Below are 20464 nucleotides of genomic sequence, written 5' to 3' on the forward strand. Positions count from 1 at the left end.
ATCTGTCTTTAACTGTTCATTGGTTAGCCTTTGACATTTCCTTTCAGACTGAAAACTTCAACTTAATTAATTTAAAAAAACAGTTATAATCTAATGAAAGTATAGGAGTAGAGGCAAGTTCCTGGGTTTTGTTATCCCTCTGGTAACCAGGGTGAGTCATTAGCTTCAAAAGAGATATTTTATTAAGTTGGTAGTTTGGGGCAGATTCATATAGATCTTTTTTATTTTTCTGTGTTCTAGAAAAGAGTGCATGTCTTTTAATTCATTGCCACTGATTTTTCCACAATTTACAATATGAATATGCTTTCTAAAAACCAAACCAAACCCCATTCCAAATTAGAATGTGTCCCTTCTGCTGTAAAATGGCCCATTAATTCAGTTCTAGCAAGCATATTAAAAGTGCTCCAAAGAAAAACAACAGTATGCTGAGTGGACAAAAAATGCGTTTGCATTGAGACCTATTGACTAACCAAGTAATTTAGCATTTCTAAAAAACTCAACTTGAGATGCATTTAAAGCATGCATCCAATAAATCTACCTTTAATAGACTATATTTTTGCTTAAGGTTCACTTCTCTTCAGCTTTGAAATACAAAACAGTAATCTGAAAGGTAAATTATAGTTTTTTCACATAAATTCTTAATTGTTTAGGTATATATTTAACACCATTATTTTAAGCATATATTGCCCTGACTATTTTTCATATCCAGTAATGAAAAAATGGGAAAAATCTTTCAGGGAAGAATACTGCTGTCATTCTTGCATTGGTTGGGGAATCAGGTTGAGCTCTCAGCTGTGGCATAGACCTCTCATGCCATCTTGGACAGAGTCACTTCTCCATTGTATTTCCTTTACCTACTTTGTTGGGGTTTTTTTGTAGTCTTTGTATCTGTCTTTTTCGTATAATACACACAGAAATTTTTTTGCTTAGAGTATCTAGCACATCTTTCCATGAGTTTTTTTTAAAACGATGTTACTCATGTGTCTCGGTTTTTGTATGAAGAGTGGCTTAACACTAACTGTAGTAAGAAAGAGGGAGACTATCAAATGTGGATGTCAATATTTACAGAGAATTAAAGCCATAGAAGTACTTGAAATCTGTATGTAGCCAAAGCTAGGAAGGTACCATCCACATGACCTTTGCTTTCCCTAAGATCTCACTCCCTTTGGCACTACCTTTGGAATCATACTTTACACATACTAACTTTCCATATTTGGGTTTTGATCCAAAGTCTTTAAGACTTGCAATGATCTAACACACTGATAGAGAACTTTCTTGGAAATATGGTGCCAAATTTATTTTTAAAAGTATTTCAGTTCGTTGTGATTGGTGCCAAAGCAGATCTTTGTTGACAGCAAACTGGAACCAATGAGAGTAGTTCATCATCACTGATCTAACAGCCCACAGAGAAGGATGACCTTTGTTTCTACTTTTTGTCCCTTGGAGTGAAAATGAACCGCACTTCCTATTTGTCCACAAACTCTTTACAGCTCCTCTTTCTTCCTAGCTTTTGCTTCAAAGGTCTTATAAAGGCCTTGCTCTGAAAAGAAATGCTCCTACTTCTTCATGCTCCTACTACTTCAAATATTTAAATAAGCATCTGCGGACACATTTCAACGTGTTATTTCTGATCTACTAAGAGGTAGCTCTAGGTTAGGACTTATGTCTCTTCTGTAATAAACTATAGAGCCTTCATAGTATGTCCTGTATGTCCTGCCTCTAGTGAAGCTAGCTATATTTTCCACTCCAGAGCTGCCTGAACACAAGACTTCAACAGCATGGCTTGTGATTATTTTGAGTACCATGCAGGTATATACATATATTCAAATAGGAAGCACATATTTTAGCAGTGAGTTTGATTATCCATTAGTGGTTATGTATTTGTAGATAAATATCAATAATATCCAGCCATAACCAGACATTTTTTGCAGATTTGTGCTTCAGCCAAACACAAGTTATGTGTTAATTCAACACTAATTATTGACTTAAACCAGGGATGGGATAGTTGAATTGCTTCATTGCTCTGTCATATATTAGAGTTCAGGCTAGCTGACACAGTAGTCTGTTTCAGCTTGAAGTGCTATAGAGCTCATATAATTTCTTTAAATTAGTTTTCACTAGATATGCTGTCCTGTTTTTTCAGGTTAGTGACTGAATAGGGAAGCTGTTTAGAGACACTAATTATTATTACAGCTCCAATTAAACTTTTTCCCATATTTGAATTTGCTCAGTAGCTGGTGCCTGTAGTGCTGTATAATTCTATTTTTTCCTATGAGGAGTACATGTAAAAGTAGCTTTTTCTTGTCTTTTAAATACAGTGCTATCTCAAGGATGATAATATTATGGTGCAAGATGAGGAAAAAAAATCACTAAACAAGTAATTAAAAAATTTTGTTCAGAGTAATCTGCAGAGGTGAAAAAGTTTGAAAAATTATGTCCAAGCCAATAATTATGTCAAGCATGAGCCCTGTGAAATGTGTGTTAAATGTGATGTTATTCCAGTCTAAATGCATAGCAAAATTTCCCAACTATAGTTATTGACAGCTTGACAAAAGATTTTAATCCTAGCAAAGAATCAATGTTAAAGCTGTTAGTTGTCATGACTCTAAAGCATAAACATAAGGAAAAATAGTATGTGGCAGGTTAAAGGTGACCATTGCATCTGATTGTCTAGATTTTCGTACAGTGCAAACACATCCTGCATTATGTGAGTTAAGGAAAACAGCAGTATCACTGATCACAGTAAGCACACCTTGGCAAAGTATTTCTTGATCCACTTAGTACAGATTTCTTTTCAAATGATCATAACAGAGAGCTGTGCAGCTGATACAGCTGAGGGAAGGGATGCCGCCCAGAGAGATCTTGACAAACTTGAGGATGTCGACCTCGAGGTCCAACGAGGCCAAGTGCGAGGTCCTGCAGATGGGTCAGGGCAATCCCTAGGGTATCAACATAGACTGGGGGATGAAAGGATTAAGAGAAGCCGTGCAGAGAAGTACTTGGGGTTGGGGATACTGGTGGATGAAAAATTAGATATGAGCCAGCAATGTGCACTTGCTGCCCAGAAAGGCAATTGTTTGCTGTGCTTCACCAAAAAAAATTGTGACCAGCAGGTCAAGCGGGGTAACTCTTCGCCTCTACTCTGCGCTGGTGAGGCCCTACCTGGAGTGCTGTGTCCAGCACTGGAGTACCCAGCAAAAGAAAAATATGGGCCTGTTAGAGCAAGTCCAGAGACAGAGGAGGGCCACAAAACTGATAAAAGCACTGGAATACCTCTTCTATGAGGAAAGACTGAGACAGTTGTGGTTGTTTAGACTGGAGAAGAGAAAGCTCTGGGGAGACCTTTTCACTGATAATAGCCTTTCAGTGCATAAATGGGGATTATAAGATTGAGAATTTTTACCAGGAACAGACAAGGAATTTAAACTGAAGCAGGGTAGATTCATATTAAATATAAAGAAGAAAATTTTTATGATGAAACTGGTGCAACACTGGAACAGGTTGCCCAGAGAAGCTGTAGACTTATTCAAGATCATGTTGGACGGGTCTTGGAGCAGCCTGGCCTAGTACAAGGTGTCCCTGCCCATGGCAGGGGGAGGTGCTTACACTGCATCTGTTTTTGAACGTTCCATACAAAGTGGGGGCATTGGGTTACATCTGTGGCTTTTTTCTCTTGATTTTGTATATGCATTTAATTCAGTATGTCTTAAGTGGAAAATGTGTATGTAAAATATACTCAATAGCACTGGGACTAGGTATCCAAATACCAAAATAAATACCTACACACAGTTTATTTAATATTAGGTTACAGAGACAAGTGTTTATTCCCTCTGTTTCCTGTGGCTTCTCTGTTCCTAACAGCCTCCTACACCTCATAGGGGCAAAACCCTCATTTTTGCCTGTTAGAACTTTGGGAAGTGGAAACTGTGACTTCAAACTTTTAGTTTCAGGAGATCCTAGAGTTCATATCACTTAATTCCTAGTCTTCTGGGTTAAGGACAGGCTGCTACTTATTCAGTTCTTGACCAGTGAGTAAAGTAAATGGCGTAACCACTGACAGGCTGCTGAAGTTGACAAGAGTAATATATAGCTGACCTCCCACTTTTAAGCACAAAGCCATTTATAGTTTACCCCCACTTCTCTTGCAATTTACTTTTCTTATAGTTTCTCCCTAGATTTTCTTGGGTTATAATTATTTCAAGAAAACTAAGGTAATTCAATTACAAAAAAGGCAGAAAAAAGCCTAGCAGAAGAACTTAATTGTAAAATGTTTTCCGGATAGAAAAATAATTTGTAATTGTACTATTGACAAAATGTCTTAATGATGACATCCAGTTTTTGATACGTGTTTAGTTTCAGCCAAACCTGATATCACTGCAGAGATCATGTTTTTGTTTTCAGGTTTAAATGTTCTAAGAAATAAATTAATCATTCCAGTCTGATCAGTCATTGTTCAATATTGTTTTCATCCAAACAAATCATGCATCTGGAATGAAACATGGATTTTACACAGTAGGTAGCTGAAAAAATCTCGCTTGTGTAATTTAGCTTCACTTCTAGTAACTGGCTGTGAAGAGCTGGTCCTTCTCCCTGGAGGCTGATTGCTGACCCTTATTAAAAGTCTCACTTAAAGTAGAAAATCAGTAGCTTGATGTAAATACTCTGTGTCAAAAGTCACTGACAATTTAGCAGAGATATTTCCACTGAACTCATATAAAATGTTCAATATAGTAACTTCCTTTAAATTCTGCTGACTAGTGTTAAGTTTTCTGTCACCCTAAGCAAGCCAATTATGTTTCAACAAAAATATGTCTTACACTATTGTAAACTTTTCTAAATATTTAAAAATAAACCTGGACTATTTCACTTGAAAACTGTTCCAAATGTAATAGAAACTTGTTTAAACTTTGTAACATACAATAAGTGTATATATAGTATTGTGAGTCAAGACTAGAATCTGTGTGGGTGGGGAACAGTTTTGCTGAAAGGGAACTTGGGGTCCCCGTGGACAGCAAGCTGAACTCAAGTCATCAGTGCACTGCTGCAGCAGTGAAGGCAAAACAGATCCTGGGCTGTATCCGCAGGGGCATTACTAGCAGAGAGAGAGAAGTGTGATTCTCTCATCCTAGTCAGAGCTTGTGAAGCCTTATCTGGAGTACTGTGGCCAGTTCTAGTCACCACAATTAATAATATGAACAAACTGGACAGGGTCCAAAAGAGGGCCACAATAAAGATCAAAGGGCTAAAAAACTTGCCCTGTGAGGAAAAACTGAAGGAGTTAGGTCTTTTGTCCATGGAGAAGGCTCAGGGGAGACCTAGACGCAGTATTCCAGTATTTAAAGGACAGCTACAAATAAGACAGAGGCTTTCTCTTCACAAGGAGCTTCATGGAGAAGACAAGTTGCACCAAGAGACAATGAAGAATTTTTTTACTGTAAAAAAATGTAATCACTGAAACAACCTCCCCAGAGATACAGAGGATTCTCCACCATTTTTTAAAGTGATTTAAAAGTTTTAAAGATGTCATGGGACAGGATGGTCACCTAGGCTCCCTTTTCCATGAAAGATTGGACCAGATGATCTATTCAATGATTCTATAATTCTGTTCTATGAGCCTTTCACTTGAATACTAACTAAAAAGCTGTATTGACATGATTCAACAGCCAACTGAATGATTTTCTATGTTTTTGGTTTGTTTTTTTCTCAGATCCATTGGCCTAGTACACCTCTGCAGGCAGAAGAATGCATAATTAAAGGAAGAGATGCTGTAAGTATCATCAATTACAAATCAAATACACTTTAATTACACCAGGGGCTGGTCCAAAACAAGTATTCAGGCACCTCTAAATTTCAGAGAGATCAGTGCACAGACATAATTCTATGTGTCGCGTCTTAGAGCTGTGTAACAGCTGTGAACACACTAAACTGTTAGTTTAATTGCTTTTCAAACCAGATCATAACCAGGCAATGAAAAGTCTTTATCATCTTAGCTTTCTTTTAGTTCATTTTTCTGGAGATATCAAAGAAGGTACCTTAATAAGTCTCCTTTCCAATTTTTATTTTCTGTTATTTTCATACTCATACCTTCTATGTTCACATTTTTCACATTTTAATTTATCATTAACGTTCACATTCTCTAGAGTACTTACAAAAAAAAATTAATTATTAGTAATTATAAAATATGCCCTAAAATGTTTTGCCGTGTAGGATTTATGTTATATAAATGAAAATATTCTGTATTAATGAGCCTGAAACTGTGCTGTTTCTGTGATCCACTGCCTTAACTGTAATCAGTTCTTGGGGAAAGACCTGAAAGCTCACTGACATGCAGCAGCTGATATCATTGGCACCACAGGATGAAAGCTCTTCTGGATGGGAGTTCTCTTTAATTTTGCAGCGTACCAAGCCCATTATCTGCACCTCATAAACACATAGCAAATACAGCACCTAATAAATTCCACAGCTGAGAGAGCTCACACTGTAACAAAGGATTTGAAAATGATGATAGTTTTACAGCAACAGTGACAGGAACATAGAACACAGAAGGGCATATAGAAAGTTTTCCCACAAACATAGCAAACGGGCAGACTTGATGATAACCATAGCATATTCCCAGTGAAGATTAGGAAGCTATAAAGATTTCTGTTGAGGTACAAGCATAAGAACTGGCCACATCAAGGGAAAAGGTGAAAAAGATTAGAAAATAATAATAATCATAATAAAAAACAGCATGATACTTTACTTCTTGCGCTCATGTGGTCTAGAACTGATCCTTTCTGAGGTATCTTTAAAGTTCATTGCATTTTTCTGGGTGCTTTTGTACCTTTCGGGATTTCAGGTGGCTTTTCTTGAAAATGTTGTTTTTCTACATTATCCAAACTTTATGGTCGTATTAAATGAATCTAAAAGCTAAATTCTTTGAGTTTTATTTAATACTACTTCTCAGCATAGGCTGCTATTAGTTAAAGCTGTGTCATCCTTCCTTCACCACTACTTGGTGGGATTTATTTTCTGATATTTTGACAATAGCCTAAATAAATACAGAAATAAGTACTGTTCTAATGGAATGTAAGGCATGTTCTTCAGACTTGAGTTTCCCTAAAATTCATCCTTTTTTACAATCCAATCTGTCATTGTAAGTCTTCAAATTTGCGTTTGAATGAAGTCATAATTTCAAGAACTTCATCTATTTCCTACATCTTTCTGTAGTGTGAAAGTCTGGTGTCTCTTTTTAAGAGAAAATCACAGAATATTTAAATAATCATAAGGCTCCAGAAGTGGAGTCTTTAAGAAGAAGATGTTAAAATTGTAAAAGCCAGAAGTATTGTAATACTGAACAATATTCTCATCCATACATAAGACCTAATTATGTATGGGACTATGTGAAGGAGCAAAATTAATTAATTCCAGAGAAATCTTAGCAATTTTCATTAGCATGCTCAGTATTCAGTAATCTAAATTGCTCAACCTGTATGGAATCTAAATTAGAATAAAAGACCCTTCCTTATTACTTTTCGGTTTTGCCTTCGTTTTTGTAGCCATAAATCAATATTGATTTGGCATGTCTTAAAATCAACCATGTCCCATTTCTAAGTTCTGTATGCTGTTTTCTACTGTAAAATGTCAGAAAAAAATTACTTATCAGTGCTCAATTTTTTCTTACTTCCATGTTTTTCTTTTTTTTTTATTTTTCTGCAAAAAGCTCTATCTATGAAAAAGATTTATATCTATGTAAAAGGTCTGCTAGTCCAGGCATAATTAACTAAGTAGAAATGAAAATGTTGTAATAAGTATCTCAGTGTTGAAGGTACTTCATGTGTTCTCTGCTACCTCTTTCTATGTTACAGAACAGGCCACTTCTACAAGCTTTTACAACCTTTAAAAGTTATCAGTTCATCTTGTAGCAGTAAAACTGCAAGCATTGTAGTCATAAGCACAGTTTCAGAGATCTTGTAGCAGGATTAATAAGACAGTTAGAAAAGCCTTGTTTTAGTGTTAGTTACATGTGCATCATCTTAAACTCAGGCCACAGTATTCTGATGTGGGTCTAGCCAAGGAAAAAAATCTTTCTGCTCTCATCCAGTATGCCAAGAAACACACCTGTTAGTCTGTGGTGTGGAAGCTTTTACCCTTGCAATTATTTTATCAGAACTGGAAATCATTCAGGTACAGAAATCAAATTCTGTAGTGATGACTAACTCCTTCACACTGAGAGGTTTCAGATGAGTAAAATTCCACAGATCTATTAATAAGTGTTTGGAGCCTCCTAAAGGCATCCACAACATTTAATTAATTCACATAGTATGAAGAAAAGTTATTTTAATGTTCTTTTGGCTGATTCATCTCTTCCTTGTTATATGTACAGAATATTATTAGTGAGGTCAACAGCAATGCCTAGTTGCCTGACATTTCCCAGAGAAGCACCTATTTTAATTTGTTTACAAATGATAAAGTCTAGCTATTTGGAATAACTTTTTTCTATATTTGGTATCTGCCTCATCCTATGAAGGCACACAGGATTAAAAACGTGTAATTCTTGCCCATTTAAAAACAAAATCCTAAGAACCTCAGCAGTATTTTTGAGACAAATCTGCAGGCATATGTGGATTAAAAAAGGAAACCATGGAGGAAAGACCAGATCACCACTGACAGAGAACACAGTGGATGTCAGGAAGGTCATACTTGGAGGGGAGGGAGAAACTAGAACAGCAACAGTGCCCAGTAAAACATATATTTAAAAACTGCAAACTATAATAAAATTCTTACATGTCACCATTCTGCTAGCACCAGTCAGTTAAATGTTTGTGAAACGCGTGTACATAGTGGGCATTTCTGTCTCTGAGTGCTGATTATGTATAGAGGCGTTCTGCTGACAGGAAGGGTACTCAAAAAAATGACCATATACTAGCTGTGTAATATGCACAGTTTATTAAACAAGCGCACTAAAGTGAATAAGCACACTAATGCAAACAAACAAGAACCCTAATGCAAATTGGGTATATATCTCTATATAATAAATAAGTACAATAAAGCAAATCAGAGAGATAGATACATATATAAGTACAGAGGAAAACTGACAATGAATCAAATCATTACTGCATGGAGACAACAGAGATTAAGAAGAAATACATTACAAAATACCACCAAATCATTATTTGGGCCCACACTTCAAGCTGGGAAGCCCCTTTGCAGCCAATGCCAATAGTCTCAAGAAATTGGGAAAATTTCTACACCCACAGGTGAGGCTTCAGATTTGGCTACAAGAGGATCCTGCTTTTATACCCTAGAAAAACAACGGGCTTTATGCCAGATCTGTAACTGTTTACCTGTGGGGTCATGCAGTTCTTACGATCTCCCTGTTGTCCTCATTGAGAGCATTGGTCAGGGGCTACAGTGCAGCCAAGTATGAAGGTCATAGAGCAGCTGCACATCTGCCTCTTTTTATTATTATTATTTTTCTTTAATTTTTTTTAAATGGAATAAATTAGTTAAGAAGTGAGAAATTCATAAAGGAAGAAGTTGCAAGGTTGATTTTTCCTTTCCATGTACATAATATTCAAGTGCACAACAGGTTACCTGACTGTGTAGTTTCTTTCAATTATCATGGTATATCTTCAAGGTGAATGACTAAGGAGAATCATGTAGCAAATAATAGTTTTTCATTATGACCCTTATTTATTTTTGGAGCAGTTGGAAATCTTATACTGAATGTCGAAAAGTTTTGATGAAGGAAGGAACATGGCGTCTCAGGTTTGAGCCCAGTGTGGATATGCAAGAGTTGAATTCTGCTCATGGTCCTGCCACAGGCTCATCTTCTGTTTTGCAAATGGTTAATAAGATTCAGGGCTGTTCTCATTGCAAATATAGCAGTTGGGAAACCAACGTAGTTATCAGCAAAGGACAGGAAATTTTCAAGGTGGAAATTCCTTCACTCTGTTTTATGCATTTGTTTTAAGATGATAGAATTAACTTCCTTCTGGGGATGTCTGGCCTTTTGTGTTAACTACTGAAAAAGACTAGGAAAATACCATAAATTACATGTCTAAACTTTAAAATAGCTAAAATTAGCTAAGATTAATACAATTATAATTATCTTCTTAAACTTGATGCAACTGTCTTAAAACCCAGGGTCTGAGTTGCAGAAATGAATGGAGCAACTAATGGAAATGAACAGGAATTTTGCTCCAAACATAGAAATCATTGCAAAATGTTACACACTCTGTAAAACCAAGTCCCAGCAGTCCAGAAATCAATGGATACTTTTATCTCTCTCTCTCTCCATTTCTAGTTGAGCACAGGAAGGATAATGACCCCACATCTCAAAGGCATGTTTGAAAATTTTTTAATTGTAATATCTATGAAGCTGCAAATACACTAATGAGTTCCAGAGCATTGCCCTGGGGAAGAAATGAATAATTTTTTCTTCAAAGAAAGGTTTGAACATTGAGAAAAGATAAAGCATGAGGCTATACAATATTAAAAAAAATAATAAATTATTAGCAATTAATTATACAAGAAATTAATGGTGCAGTAGTCTATTTTTTGTGTTATTTAGTGTTATTTCTCTTGACCTAATGTTTGTTTAACTTGAGAGAGAAGCTATTTGCTGGCTATTCTCATCTCATGCTCTGAGTCTAATGTCTAGTGCATCTAATAATGCTTAGTAAAATAAATATTTGGATTTGCAGAATACCTTTGAGATTAAAGAAGCACAGAAGTGTGTTTTATACATTAATAACTCCTAACTGGTTAAGCATCCAAAATGAATTGTGACAAACCACTGCTTTAAACTTGCTTTTTTCAAGTCAAAGTTATTCATCCATGAAATTTGTGGCACTGAGGTATTAGCACAAAGTGGGAAAACTAACATATTATATTTAACAGAGTAGAAAGGTTTGATATGCAAAATATCATCTAAGGTCACCTAAGATATTAAAAATATAATTCTGTTATAATACTGATATTTTCCTATTTTTTTTTTTATAAACAAGGATGAATGTGCAAATTACATCCGTGTCCTTCACCGATATAACAGAACACATCTTCTGGCTTGTGGAACAGGAGCTTTTGATCCTCTCTGTGTTTTTATTAGAGCTGGACATCCATCAGAGGTAAGAAATATATTTTACTATAGTAACTTTTTGGATCTGGATTCCACCAGAATTTTTTCTATGATTAAAAATAAATATTTAAATTTAAGTTCTCAGATTCTCTTACAAACCATATAAGAAATATTGTCTCTGATGAAACGTAATGCTGGTCTAAAATCCAGTTTGTGACTAGAGGAACTGAATAATGCTTGAAAGTATATTTGGGGTAATTATGCAAAGAACTCAGAGTTATTTTCATCTTAGAGTTTTATTAAGTAAGCTGATACAGCAATTTTCATCAAAAAATATTAAATATTTTGGCTGATTTTAGCTAAATCTGTATTTTGGGGGGTGTTTTGTTTTGCTTTCCGTTAAATGATGCACTGTGTAACAGAATACACAGGCATAGAACAATTAGGTTTGGAAAGGACCTTAAGATCACAGTATCACACAGTATCACAGTATGCTGGAGATTGGAAGGGACCTCAAAAGATCATCTAGTCCAATCCCCCTGCCAGAGCAGGAACACCTAGATAACGTTACACAGGAATGTGTCCAGGCGGGCTTTGAATGTCTCCAGGGAAGGAGACTCCACAACCTCCCTGGGCAGCCTGTTCCAGTGTTCCGTCACCCTCACTGAGAAGAAGTTCCTTCTCAAGTTTAAGTGGAACCTCTTGTGTTCCAGTTTGCACCCATTACCCCTTGTCCTATCATTGTTTGCCACTGAGTAGAGCCTGGCTCCATCCTCGTGACAATCCCCCTTTATATATTTATAGACACTTATAAGGTCACCCCTCAGTCTCCTCTTCTCTAAACTATAAAGACCCAGCTCCCTCAGTCTTTCCTCATAAGGGAGATGCTCCACTCCCTTAATCATCTTGGTTGCCCTGCGCTGGACTCTCTCCAGCAGCTCCCTGTCCTTCTTGAACTGAGGGGCCCAGAACTGGACACAATATTCCAGATGGGGTCTCACCAGGGCAGAGTAGAGGGGAAGGAGGACCTCTCTCGACCTACTAACCACCGCCCTTCTAATACATCCCAGGAGGCCATTGGCCTTCTTGGCCACAAGGGCACAGTGTTGGCTCATGGTCATCCTGTCGTCCACTAGGACCCCCAGGTCCCTCTCCCCTACACTGCTCTCTAGCAGGTCGTTCCCCAACCTATACTGGAACCTGGGGTTGTTCCTGCCCAGATGCAGGACTCTACACTTTCCCTTGTTATATTTCATCAAGTTATTCCCTGCCCAACAATCCAGCCTGTCCAGGTCTCGCTGGATGGCAGCACAGCCTTCTGGCGTGTCAGCCACTCCTCCCAGCTTAGTGTCATCAGCAAACTTGCTGATAGTACACTCAATTCCCTCATCTAAATCATTGATGAATATATTAAATAATACCGGTCCCAGTACTGACCCTTGAGGCACTCCACTAGTTACAGGCCTCCAACTAGACTCAGCCCCATAGACTACAACTCTCTGGCTTCTCTCCTTCAGCCAGTTCGCAGTCCACCTCACTACCTGGTCATCCAGTCCACACTTCCTCAATTTAGCCGTGAGGATGCTGTGGGAGACTGTGTCAAAGGCTTTGCTGAAGTCAAGGTAGACCACATCCACCGCTCTGCCATCATCCATCCACCGTGTTATTTCCTCATAGAAGGCTAAGAGATTGGTCAAACATGATTTCCCCCTGGTGAAGCCATGTTGACTGCCCCTCATAACCCTCTTATCCTTGATATGCCTTAAGATGGCACCAAGGACAAGGTGTTCCATCACTTTCCCAGGGATGGAGGTGAGGCTGACCGGTCTATAGTTACCCGGGTCCTCCTTCTTGCCCTTTTTGAAGACCGGGGTGACATTTGCCTTCCTCCAGTCCTCAGGCACCTCTCCCGTTTCCCAGGACTTGGTAAAGATGATGGCGAGTGGTCTAGCAATGACTTCCGCCAGTTCCCTCAGCACCCGCGGGTGCATCCCATCTGGACCCATGGATTTATGGACGTCCAGATTGCTCAACTGATCTCTAACCCATTCCTCATCGACTAAGGCAAGTCGCTCCGTCGACCTGACTTCATCTAAGGTCTCAGGGGTATAGGGCTCTTCAGGACTGCCTGCAGCAGAGTAGACAGAGACAAAGAAGGCATTCAGTAACTCTGCCATCTCTGTATCTTCTGTCACCTGGGCACCCATCCCGTTCATCAGTGGGCCTACATTGCCTCTGGTGTTAGTTTTGTCTGCCATGTACTTGAAAAAGCTCTTTTTGCTGTCCTTGACCCTTCTTGCCAGGTTTAATTCTAAGGAAGCCTTAGTCCTCCTAGCTGCCTTCCTACATCCCCTAGCAGCAGCCTTATATTCCTCCCAAGTGGCCAGCCCCTCCTTCCATGACCTGTAAACTCTCCTCTTCCACTTGAGCATACCCAGCAATTCCCTATTTAGCCACACAGGTCTCTTGGCCCTCTTCCTTGACTTCCTACGTGTCGGGATGCTCCGATCTTGAGCTCGGAAAAAGCAGTCCTTGAATGTCAACCAACTATCTTGGGCCCCTTTACCTTCAAGCAGCCTTGCCCATGGGATTTCCCCTAGCAATTGCTTGAAAAGGCCAAAGTTTTCCCTGCTAAAGTCCAGGGTTGCAATTCTACTTGGTATTCTACTAGTCCTACCACACAAGATCCTGAACTCCACCATCTCGTGGTTGCTGCAACCAAGGCAGCCCTCAACCCTTACTGCTTCAAACAGACCCTCCTTGTTAGTGAGGATGAGATCCAGCAGCACTCCTCTCCTGGTCGGCTCATCCACCATTTGCAGGAGGAAGTTATCATCCACACACTGGAGGAACCTCCTGGACTGCGGCTGGGTTGCCGAGTGGTCCTTCCAGCAAACATCAGGGAAATTAAAATCCCCCATGACGACCACGGCCTGTGACTGTGAGGCCTCTCTCAGCTGCCTGTAGAAGGCCTCGTCAACTTCCTCACCCTGATCTGGTGGTCTGTAACAGACACCTACAACAGTATCCCCCCTGCCAGCCTGCCCCTTAATTCTCACCCACAGACTCTCAACTCGCTCATCATCTGTCCCTGGACAGAACTCGGTGCATTGTAGTTCCTCCCGCACATAAAGAGCAACCCCACCACCCCTCCTGGCTGGCCTGTCTTTCCTGAAAAGGACATAGCCCTCCATGACTATATTCCAGTCATGTGAGCTGTCCCACCACATCTCTGTAATTGCCACCAGATCATAGTCTCCTGACTTAACACAGGTTTCCAACTCCTCCTGTTTATTTCCCATGCTGCGCGCATTGGTGTACAGACATTTCAGGGAGCAAGCTGAGCACACCGACTTCACCCTAGGATTATAGGAGGCCTCCCAGTCTTCATTAATTCTGGAGCGCTGCCCCACTGGGGCAAGCCCAGCAACAACCCCATCCCCCTTCGAATCTAGTTTAAAGCTCTCCAAATGAGCCCTGCTAATTCGTGCCCCAGCATCCTTTTGCCTCTGTGAGACAAACCTTTCTCACTTGACATTGTCCAGACTGGTGCCCTATAAAACCAGCCATTATCAAAGAATCCAAAGCCCTGCCTGTAGCACCAGTCTCGTAGCCAATCGTTCATGAACTGAATCTTCCCATTCCTTCCCACATCATCAGTGGAAGATGGAAGGAGTGCGGAGAAGATCACTTGAGCCCCAGACTCTTTCACCATCCTCCCCAAGGCCCTGTAGTCTTTCTTCATCCCACTCAGACTGCGGGAAGCAGCTTCCTCCCCACCTGTCTGGAAGACCAGCAGCGGGTAGTAGTCTGTCGGGTGCACCAGGCTGGGGAGCGCCCTGGTGATATCCCTGATCCGGGCTCCAGGCAGACTACACACTTCCCTATGATGAGGGTCAACTCTGCATATCGGGCCCTCTGTTCCTCTCAGAAGGGAATCCCCTACTACAATGACCCTTCTTTCTTTCTTAACAGAGGCAGTCCTGAGGTGCAAAGTCGACCCCCTTTTCCTATGTGGCCTTGTGGGCTGGCCTTGCCCCACATTCTCACTTACCTCTCCTTCAAGATCCAGGGACTCGAACCTATTACGGAGGGACACCTGGGGAAGCAGGGCAGGAAGGGGGGAGGGTTTCCCCCGACGTCGAACCGGAACTCGCTTCCAACCCTCGTCATCTTTTTGGTCCCCTACCTCTGCGCTACAGCTACAGGGCAGGGGCTGTCTCGGGCCATCCCCCTCTGCCTGAGAAGGCAGGGGGTCCTTCCCCTTTTGGGGGGTATCTCCCTAGAACCGTTCCGACTGGCACACCAGGGAGTTACTCCACCAGTCGATCTCCCTTTCACACTCCCTGATGGTCCTCAGCGTCTCGACCTCCTCCTTAAGTCTTGCCACCAGGCTAAGCAGATCTTCTACCTGCTCACACCTCACGCAGGTGGAATGCTGTCCTCCCTCCCCCGGCAGCAGCAGGCTCCGGCACTCCCTGCACCCAGAGACCTGAACAGCCACGGTTTGGGACGGGGTCTCTGAGTTGCTGCAGTCACCTTACTGCAAGCTCTCTTTCTGGAGACAACCATATTGGTCTGCAGTCTGGGACACCAGCAACACGACCTGCTTGTTCCTCCCTGCACCCGGTGGGCAGCAACCGGTCGCTGCCCTCTCAAAGGCTTTTTCAAGGCAAGGGGCAGGGAGTGGTCACCGTCACCGTGGGAACGCCCCCCGCCACGTCAGCCTCTCTCTCGCAAGGGCTGCTGTGGCTTCGGGGATCGGGAGATGTCGGGAATCGCGATGTCTCTGCGCTCTCCTCTCTGATTTTCCTAATCTCCGTTGACCCTCGCGGTCGCTGAAGCGTGCCGGCTGTGGCTCTAGCTAGGCTAGCTCCGATCAGCTGACTGAATGATCACCTAACTGAACCCCCCTGCCATGGCAGGAAAACCTCACACTTGCCCAAGACCCTGTCCAACTGGGCCTTGAACACTGTCAGGGGTGGAGCATTCATCATTCTTTGGACAGTCTGTTCCAGTGTCTCACCACCCTCACAGCAAAGAACTTCTTTATATCTAATCTGACCTTCCCCTGTTTAAGTTTTAACCCATTATCCCTTGTCCTGTCACTACAGTCTCTAATGAATAGTTCCTCCCCATCATCCTTATAGGCCCCCTTCAGATACTGAAAGGCTGCTATGAGATCTCCACGCAGCCTTCTCTTCTCCAGCCCCAACTTTCTCAGCCTATCCTCATACAGGAGGTGCTCCAGTCCCCTGATCATCCTCGTGGCCCTCTTCTAGACTTGTTCCAACAGTTCCATGTCCTTTTCATGTTGAGGACACCAGAACCGCACACAATACTTCAAGTGGGGTCTCACAAAAGCAGAAGAGAGGGACAGGATCACCTCCTTCAACCTGCTGGTCGTTATTCCTTTGATGCAGCCCAGAATATGGTTTGCTCTCTGGGCTGTGAGCACACACTGAAGATGCCGTATATTCATATTAGTTTGATGGGAGGTGGCATACTTTAATAATTCTTTGTTAATTTCAGCTTCTTGGTATTGATCATGCATAGCAAGCACGTCAGCTCCTTACTGACGCTTATAGCTGAGTGAAATAGTACCACAGAGAAGAACATTAAGTGCAGAATTAAGCTACATTATAAATAGTTGATGTGAGCATGAACTGTGTTTAATGTTTTGTGCAGCTGAACTAGGATAAATTGGAAAAACTTTCCTGTATCTTAAAAGATTAAAGCTAAATTTTGAATTATGTTATTTTTTTTTCTTTCTGAGTTATTCAACATCAAAATTACTTACTTTATCAGTTTATGATGGGTTTCCCCTAATTCTTTTCACAAATGTCAGCTTAAGCTCTCCAACCCAAACTTGTTTTGTTCTGTCTCTTAACATCTTTCCTTAATTGCTCTACTCCACATTTAACTGACAGTTTTGTAGCTAAGGAGTTAGAGCAGCTAAAATTCAGACTTGTCCCATACAGTATTGTTTATTGGTCTATTAGTCACAAGAACAAGAAAACAGAGGATAGGGGCTGGAGATGACTTAAAATAAGTACTTGGCTAGAATAAACTAGAATTGCAGATATTATTCTTCTTAAAATGTACTTATATAAATCAACCAAGTTATTTAATTTAATAAATTTAGTGGTTTTAGTGTTTTTTGGGGTTTTTGTAATAAGCTTTTCTGAGTAAAGATGCATCCCTTTGGCAAACTAAACTAGAATCACATCACCAGAAACAGCCTCCAAGGATCCAATCAATACTGTGCACCTCCAACTGCTGTCAAAATAAGAATCATCTCAGAAGTTAAGAACTCAGTATAACACATTTGAAATCATTTGGTTTGCAGAAACAATGTCTTCTGAAACTGGGGAAAAAAATAAATATTAAGCAATTTTTAAAATATGGGAACTTCATATCTTCTTCGCTCCTCTCATAAACTTCCTGTCAGGCTTCCCGGTACAGTTTGAAGAAAACAATGCCTGTATATGTATGAAAACTATTTAAGAAAGCATAAGCAACAGGCTAATAAAAACAGAAACCAAACAAACAAAAAATTAGAAACAAGATGCATATATAAGAATGTGTGGGCCATGATTGCCCCTTTATGTTTCACATTCTTCCCTTCCTTTCTTTTTGTTTATCATTCTCCCTTGTGAAACTGAGGTTCCAAAATTTTACCCACACTCCAGTCATGGGAAAATTACCTTTTTTGTATTTGCGTAGACCAACAGGAAATATGTTTGCTACACTAGTAAGTAGCTATATTAGTTTCCATTATCTGAAAAGCTGACTATCTGGATTAAAAAAGACAGGTGCCATGTGTATGATAGGTTAAAAATAACACATGGCATGTGACTGAGTAAGCAAATTGTAATCTTGCTTTCTTTGACTGATAAGAACATCCTGTAACTGAAGGAGTTGAAGGGACAAGATCCTTCCTCACAAAACTGCAGTTCAGTCTCTCTTTGCTGATCTCTCTAGTCAGAGTATCCTGATTCAATAACTTCCAATTACTGTCTCCCATTTCTTCCACTTCAGCTCTCTGACTTCTTTCTCACTGTCTGACTGTCATAGAAGGGGAGTAACAAATGAAACAGTCTTAAAAATGTAATGACATTATTCAATTTCTAAACAGAACCCAAACACCTTTATTTAAAAATTAGTAAACCTCGTACTTTTAATTTGAAGGGCAAATGCTGGTTTATAATATGCAGTTATATGCAGTTAAATGCAGTTCATAGTATGCAGCTGGCTGAAAGTCAAGTTTTTTAGATATTGTTGATTTTTTTATTAAATATATTAAATTTCAGTATAATTAAAATATATCTTTGATCAGCAAATTAACTTGCTTCTGAACAGAATGTCTTTTAGTAGCACCAGGTGTATTTGAAGCTTATATACATTTAAACAATGACACTTTACATATGTGTTGCGGTACATAGTGTAGGAGGCAAAAAAGGACTCCTTATAGCAGACTTCTATGTATGTAGATACATAGTTAATGCCGCATATGAAGCTAGATCCATTCTTCTATATGGAACTATGAATCAACAATATCAACACAGGTGATATACTGTGGTCAGGGACCTTAACTATAAATTTCTCAATGCTTCCTGAGCTGATGGAGAAGGGAAGATGCAACCCTGTCTGTAAACACTGCAGAGTTCTTAACTTACAAATTGCATATACATAGAAATTAGAGATATCAGCATTTAAGAACATGATAGAATAGCAGGATTATATTTTTCTACAACCTTTTCCAGCTTACAGAACAGGCCAAAGAGAAACAATCTGTTGGAACAAAACATCCACTTGAGACTTCTGATCTTGGTGCTGTCTAGTCCTATGTTGCAGGAAAATTCATTTCGTTGTTGGCTTGCAACAAAAGTTCATGTAAGGTCATTCACTTCTGAATAGCCATATGTTAAGAAACCAAAGCGTTAACATTTTTTCCTTTGAAAGGTAACAATATCCCAAAGCTATGACTTTGATCATACTGTGTGGTATACTGATACAGTCTTCAGCGTGTTTTTGTGAGTTGCAATACAACTTATGAAAAGGAGCTACAGATTCATACATTCTTATCAAAACCAGGTTTGAGCTGTGCCTTGCAGAACGCTGAGCCAAAAAGATATATTTGTATCAACAACAGGTAGAATTTGATTGTCTCATTGGCAGATCATTAATCTTTGGAACTTACTGAAAAACAGAATCTATCTTTCTCAAAAAAGAAAATCACAGTAAAAAGTCCATTCTCCTAGCCAGTCTCCTAGAAAATATTAATCTCATTATGTATTAACTGAAATGAGCCTTAAAATCTTTCACAATCAAATCGTACTGTGATACCTTCTGTATGTTGAAATGGTTCTCTCATGCTTTTCATGTTTTATAAAAATTTAATGATACTATGTATTTTGTCTTAATATAAATAATTATATTTGAATATGTTGACAAATTAAGGAAGAAAAACCAAGAAGCAATAAATATAGCATTTATTTAATTCTACTTCAAACTTGTTTTGTACCACCAGAATCTAACTAAATGTTTTTCTAAATCAATTAATTTATAAATTCTATGATATACTATATGTGAATTTGAAAGATTAAATATATAATGTTTTACTGCAGTCGTTCTATTGTAATACTGGTTTAACTGAATTGCTTTGGAGTTCCAGGCCATTCAGTTTTGTACAGCTGTTGCCAGATATTACAATTCCAAAAATATTCAAGTATAGTCACTGACAGCAACATGCAGTTTTTTTATTTTTTTCTCCCTTTCTAATTACTTTGACTCTAATGAATGTTGCTTCTGCAAGTTTAAACATTTCATCAATTACTCCATGTTTTTTATGTCATTTAGAAATAAATTACAAATTGGGAAAATAAGAGTGCTGATTTTGCAGACAGAACAACTATTGGTGTTTGTAAAAGAATATATGTCAAAACCTTGCCCAAAAAAACTTGAGTTAATTGCCAGCCAGTAAGTCAGTTCATTAGCACTGACTTCATGAAATGCTTTCAAATGTCAAAAGTTCATTCAGGTCAGAAAAAGTTGGGCTCCTCCAATTTCTACTTGTCTGTCATCCAGAAATGAAAGAAGGTTCATGTCATCGAAATAAAAGAAATTTTTCAGAAGGAAGCAAGAGTCAGAGAGCCTCCACCCAAAATTTCCCATGATGAATTGAACATGAAGCCTTCTTACATATTTTGTGAGAAAAAATCTGAGATAAGTTTTCAAACCAAATATAGAAGATGAAGAAAAATGCAGAAAAAAAATTTACTCTGCTCCCATTCTTACCAAATTGACATTTGTCCCTCCTGTTAGCCTTGATGCCAACAAAAGGCAGGGTGGGGGAAGTATCTGGATCTGTTTTTTTCCATTTGCCTGTATATAAACCCA

The 20464-nt window shown here is 39.4% G+C and overlaps 1 protein-coding gene across 2 annotated transcripts in view; it reads left to right on the forward strand.

Moving 5' to 3' along the window:
• Positions 1 to 20464, forward strand: part of SEMA3E (semaphorin 3E) — a 142881-nt gene that overhangs the window by 71981 nt on the left and 50436 nt on the right. For both annotated transcript variants that reach the window (XM_062631953.1, XM_062631952.1), the window contains 2 exons: positions 5708 to 5767; positions 10992 to 11111. In XM_062631953.1, the coding sequence (XP_062487937.1) occupies positions 5708 to 5767; positions 10992 to 11111 (180 nt within the window). The remainder of the gene's footprint in view (positions 1 to 5707; positions 5768 to 10991; positions 11112 to 20464) is intronic.

This window comes from Pezoporus occidentalis, unplaced genomic scaffold, assembly GCF_034315485.1.
Source record: "Pezoporus occidentalis ecotype Australia unplaced genomic scaffold, CSIRO_AGI_Poc_V1 ctg38, whole genome shotgun sequence".
In the NCBI taxonomy this organism is placed as follows: Eukaryota; Metazoa; Chordata; class Aves; order Psittaciformes; family Psittacidae; genus Pezoporus; species Pezoporus occidentalis.